This window comes from Pristiophorus japonicus, chromosome 19 (genome assembly GCF_044704955.1).
Source record: "Pristiophorus japonicus isolate sPriJap1 chromosome 19, sPriJap1.hap1, whole genome shotgun sequence".
In the NCBI taxonomy this organism is placed as follows: domain Eukaryota; kingdom Metazoa; phylum Chordata; class Chondrichthyes; family Pristiophoridae; genus Pristiophorus; species Pristiophorus japonicus.
In genome coordinates, this window is record NC_091995.1 from 82569534 (window position 1) to 82575533 (window position 6000).

At 48.9% G+C, this 6000-nt stretch overlaps 1 protein-coding gene across 1 annotated transcript in view; it reads left to right on the top strand.

Moving 5' to 3' along the window:
- The window catches only part of LOC139230277 (caspase recruitment domain-containing protein 11-like), a 113704-nt gene extending 108402 nt beyond the window's left edge, over positions 1 to 5302 (top strand). Inside the window, 1 exon segment of the mRNA XM_070862105.1 lies at positions 2763 to 5302. Within this exon segment, the coding sequence (XP_070718206.1) occupies positions 2763 to 3114 (352 nt within the window). The 3' untranslated portion in view covers positions 3115 to 5302.
- The last annotated feature ends 698 nt before the right edge of the window (positions 5303 to 6000 follow it).

Consider the following 6000-nt stretch of genomic DNA (forward strand, 5'->3'; position numbering starts at 1 on the left):
CTTGGGACATTTTGCTATGTTGAATGTGCTATATAAATGTAAGTTGTTGTTGTTGCTATTTTGACCCAAATGGTGTAGTTAATCCTTCGCAATGTTTTGGGATCTCAACCCATTCCATGTGAGACTGACCGTTGTCAATTTTTCCTTCATGCACATTCCTTCCTGACGCTGACCTTTGCACTTAACGTTGCTAGGGGTGGCCATACTGCCACCTTCAGGCTACTGTGAGCCATACCACAAAGCATTCTGGGAGGGGGAGGCCTTTCCATGTTGGCCAATGATGGGTCCTGGGGCACGAAATGTAAACCTACTGAACAAACACTTGGCTGAGCAATTAGAGGACTGTAGGACTTGCGTCCCAGCATTGACCTCGGGAGAAGAGGATGGGGGGGGTGCGGGGAGCATTTGAGGAAAAGCCTTGGTGCAGTTTGCCTCCGTGTCCCAGGTAAAAGAGAGTTAACAAAATGTCAGCTCTGATCTCCAGCCAGTCACCCCATGCTGTGGAGTACACTTGTGGATAAGGCTCAGTTCAGCTGTGATGCCCTTAAAGGAGAATAGTCTGCAAACAGTCAACGCCTAGGCCCACATTATGAAGACTGACTACCTGGGTGAGGTTCTGGGGCGCTCCAGGTGCTGATGGAACCACGATCCAGACGGGGCCAACCCCCTTCACCAGGTGTGTGGGGGAACATGGGAGGAGTAAAATGTGACTCCTGCTCGGATACATTTCCACTGGCGGGAAGAGTCTCTCGGTGCCTCACGCAAGTGGCCCCTCCTTCATCTTTCTCATGTGTCGGCAGTCTGGGGCTTCAGAACCTTACAGGTGAGCCCACTCCTATCTGCATCCAACGTCCGCAATCTTCACCAGAGATAACTGACCATTGACCTGGAGCAGGTTTATTCACCTCTCACTCCTGTAATGTATTTGCTTCAAGGGTTCTTTGCTTAAGAATTCATAGCAACACGTTGCTATTAAGAACGAATTAGTTTATTAACAAAGCTTTAACAATCACACTATACATTACCCGTTCATCCACTAGGCTCACAATTGCATGCCTCATTGTGGATGACCTAGACCCAACTGGCTGGGGTTGTATTGAGTCTTGTGAACATCATGTGACTGGCTGAGCCACTCACAATGCAACAACTATACAAATATTTTAAATTGTAACTTCAAACCCAGTGCCCCCTTTTGGTCCAGGGGCACATTGACTCGAGCCCGTAAATTAACAAATAAACGTTAAAGGGAATCTTGACAAATCAAATTAAAATTCTGTTCCCTGTTGAAATGATGCACTCCAGTCCCTCCGGCGCCCACCTCTCGCGGAAGGCCGCGAGCGTACCGGTGGACACCGCGTGCTCCATCTCCAGGGACACCCTGGCTCGGATATAACCGTGGAAGAGAGGCAGGCAGTCGGGCTGAATGACCCCCTCGACCGCCCGCTGCCTGGACCGGCTGATGGCCCCCTTGGCCGTGCCCAGGAGTAGTCCTACGAGGAGGCCTCCCGACCTGCCCGCTCCCCTCCGCACAGGGTGCCCAAAGATCAGGAGTGTGGGACTAAAGTGCAACCAGAATTTGAGGAGCAACCCCTTTAAATATTGGAACAGGGGCTGCAACCTCACACACTGTACATTCACGTGGAACACGGACTCCTCCAGGCCGCAGAAAATGTAGTCGGCCTGGGACTCGTTGAACCGACTTAAAAACCGATTGGATGGGACTGCCTCATGCAACAGTCGCCAGACCAAGTCCCGAATAAATAGAGGGAGGACTCCCACATAGAGAGCCCTCCATTGGGGACCCCCACCTCCTCCGGACGGCAAGGTGGAATGCCATGGCTTGTCCGGACAGCAGACGAGGATGGCAAAATGGAGGGTGTGCAAGAGCAGCCCATACAGGAATCCCCTCCGCGCAGAACTGAAAGTCACAGAGGGTCAACAGCTCTACAAACCTGTGAGCATACTCACAGGTACATATCTTACACATCCCTTCTCTCGCTTAGCTCAAGAACATTGAGTCTAACTTTAGACGCACGATGTTGTCCTGTTCTGAGATAGTTCCTGCTTTCACCCAGTTGGCCTTTTATCAATCAACCCCCACCTCCCAGAGGCGCCTGAATAAGAACATAAGAAACAGAAGCAGGAGGAGGCCATTCGGCCCCTCGAACCCACTCTGCCATTCAATAAGATCATGGCTGATGTGATCTTGGCCTCAATTCCACTTTCCTTCCTGCTCCCCATAACCCTTGACTCCGTTATCGTTCAAAAATCTGTTGATCTCCACCTTAAATATATTCAAAGACCCAGCCTCCACAGCTCTCTGGGGCAGAGAATTCCAAAGATTCACAACCCTCTGGGAGAAGAAATTCCTCCTCATTTCCATTTTAAATGGGCGACCTCTTATTCTGAAACTATGCCCCCAGTTCTAGATTCCTCCAGGCGGAGAACCATCCTCTCTGCATCTACCCTGTCAAGCCTCCTCAGAATCTTATACATTTCAATAAGATCCCCTCTCATTCGTCCAAACTCCAATGAGTATCGATCCAACCTGCTCAACCTTTCTTCATAAGACAACCCCCTTCATCTCAGGAATCAACCCAGTGAACCTTCTCTGAACTGCCTCCAATGCAAGTATATCCCTCCTTAAATAAGGAGACCCAAAACTGCACACAGTAACTGAATGCAGCACGTTGAAAGGCCTTGAGGCTGGTGTCGGCCTTGCGAGGAATGAACGCAACCCTTACATCTTCTCTTTCTTTCAGGAAATTGGCCCCGAAGTCCTGCAGCCACGACGAGGAGTTCCTGAAGCAGCAGCGGATCGAGCAGAAGCATCTCGAGTCGGTGCCGTGCCTTTCTGCCTCTGTAGAGCCCAACTCGTGGAACAACATCGAGGAGCTGATCAGGGCGGTAAAGGAAAGCATCTTCCAGGAGCAGAAGAAGATTGTCTGGATTGAGTAGAACAAAGTGTTGGCGGAGGCGAAGAGCTCGGCAGCCATGCGTGCACAGCCTGCGCGAACGTTTCAACGTGTCTATGCTGTAGAATGGCAGGGCTGTGGGTTAGACACCATTTCTCACAGTGTGGACAGGTGCTCAAAGCCAGGCCAGCCGCAATGACGGAGGTCCCCGTGGTATCATTCTGCCGAGCCTCTCGCATGAAAAAAAAAACTGGTCTCATCTCAGCTACAGGCCCAAATCCACAGCAGGAAATGGCCCACAACCATCACTAATCTGGCAGCCGTACACCAAGTCAGCTGTTTTGGGAAGTGGAAAGTTCAGTGCCGTGCAGTTAGGAGTGCTGCTCCCACCATGAGGTTAAGGTCCATTTTGTGGGGCAGTTGTAGAAGGAGCCCTGACCTGCATGTGGTCAATGTATTGAGAGTGCTTGGGAACTCCCCCCTTTAATATTTTATTCGTTCCTGGGATGTGGGCATTGCTGGCCAGGCTGACATTTATTGCCCATCCCTAATTGCCCCTTGAGAAGGTGGTGGTGAGCCGCCTTCTTGAACCGCTGCAGTCCGTGTGGTGAAGGTGCTCCCACACAGTGCTGACTTTGTTGCAACGGTTTGTTACAACTGAGTATCTCGCTGGGCCATTTCAGAGGGCAGTTAAGAGTCAACCACTTTGCTGTGGGTCTGGAGTTACATATCGGCCAGACCGGGTAAGGGCGGCAGATTTCCTACCCTAAAGGGCAGTAGTAAACCAGATGGGTTTTTTTACGACAATCTTATAGTTTCATGGTCACCATTACCGAGACTAGCGCCTTGTTCCCGATTTATTTAATTTAATTAACTGAATTTAAATTCCCCAGCTGCTGTGGTGGGATTTGAACTCACGTCTCTGGATTATGACAGATTTTGTATTATGGTCGGGCAGAGGTCAGACCCCACAGTGAGACGTGTATGTAACCATTTCTGATTATCGATATTTCAAAAGTTTTCTGTGAATTTTATGCTGCAGTATTTTATTTTATATAATACTAATCGCCCTTTAGTTGGATGTGCCAAAACCAAACGTGGTTTTCAGGTGAAATGGGGTTAGACTGCAGGGCTAATTGGACCAGTAATTCAGTGCCTAGGTTAAAGTCATATATACTGTGCTTATTTTTATATAATACTACCTTGTTGCTGTTGGTTCTGTAAAGTCCTTACTCTACAGTATGAAACCACACGAGGCACATTCTGGGGACAAGGTCACTCTGTGATCTTAACTCTTTATTCACAGGACTCCAAGAGCTGACCCTGCGTGGGACCTCCCTTTTTATACCTGTGTGATCAGGTAAGGAGTGTCGCCCACAAGTTCATCCCCTGTGGTCAAGGTGTGCATCTGTGTATGCTAGAGTAGACAGTAATACAGTGGTGTTACATTGTGGTTACATACATGACAGGTTCATATGATGGGAAAAAGCTTATGATGGGTTATCTAGTTTGGCTATCCATCCGATGGCCACCCGAGGTGCCTCCTGCAACATATCTCCGCGGACAGGTTGATGTGGTGCGTTCCATAGTCTGGGTCTCGAGGCCACAGTCGCATTTCGGGTCGTCCCTCATCTCCCATCGGTGGAGCAGGTGGTCGCACTGTCTGTGCCCCGTGGGGATTGGGTTCAGCTCTGATGACAACCTACGTGTAATCGCCCTGTGTATGCTAGTTCGCCGAGAGCTTTGCAGCTGATGTCATCAAGCAGACGGCCGAACGGCCTGTGTAATGTATTTGCTTCACGGGTCCTTTGCTTAAGAATTCATAGCAACACATTGCCATTAAGAACTAGTTGGTTTATTAGCAAAGGTTTAACAATTACACTACACATTACCAGTTCATCCACCAGGCCCACAACCACCTGCCTCATCGTGGATCCCCCGAACCCAACTGGCTGGGGTTTTATTGAGTCTTGTGAACATCATGTGACTGGCTAAGCCACTTCCAACTCCAAAGCTCCACAAACCTGTGAGCGTCCTCACAGGTGTATACAATACAGTCCGAAAGCGGCCTCCTGGTCTGAAAAGCGTGCACGCATATAATACTATTATTTCTAATTCCAAAGCTGCAATTTGGGACGCAGCTAATACAGAGTGGCGTGGAGCATCGGAGTTTTTCCTGTGCGGGCTGAGGAGCAAACTTAAGGTGCTGCAGTGCCACCACTGGTGGAAAGTTGTCATTACAGAGTGACAATGTTTACATAGGCAGTCCCTGTTATAAGTGTGGAATTTATAATGGGAAAAGCTGACATGGAACTGTGACAAAAACTTGACAATGGGAAGCAAGGATTTATAGACACGTAGACGCAATCATTTTTTTATATATTGTAGATAGACCTTATTTTTGTTTCTCAGTGTAGTTCCATTAGAATATTTAAACTATTTTATATATACTCACAGTGTTATTGAGTTGATTCTTTCCAGGTAATCAGCTGCTTTTATATGTTTGTACCGATCGTGGAGTTGAGACTTTGTGCCGTTGATGTCCACCATGGAGTTTGATGTTGGCTTGGGAGCAGCGGCCTAATTAGGAGTACAATTGCTGCCATGCACTCTACACAGTATCCTTCCCTTTTTTCCCCCCCTCTGAACATTAGCAGTTCATCCACCAAACTCACAGCCACCTGCCCCGTCGTGGATCCCCCGAACTCAAACTGGCTGGGGTATTATTGAGTCTTGTGAAGACCCTCCCGGGGTTGTAGTCCTAAAGCTCCCCTGTCCCACGCTCAAGTGGTCATTCCTCACTGGCGAACGTTGTTGATGAGCGTAAGTGGGTAGGTGTCACAGCGGAGGCTGATCCCATCCTCATGCAATGATCACGGATAAGAACATAAGAGATAGGAGCAGGAGTAGGCCCTATGGCTCCTCGAGCCTGCTCCGCCATTCAATAAGATCATGGCTGATCATCGACCTCAACTCCACTTTCCCATCCGATCTCCATATCGCTCGATTCCCCCAGACTCCAAAAACATATCTATCTCAGTCTCGAATATATTCAGGCTCAGCATCCACAGCCCTCTGGGGCAGA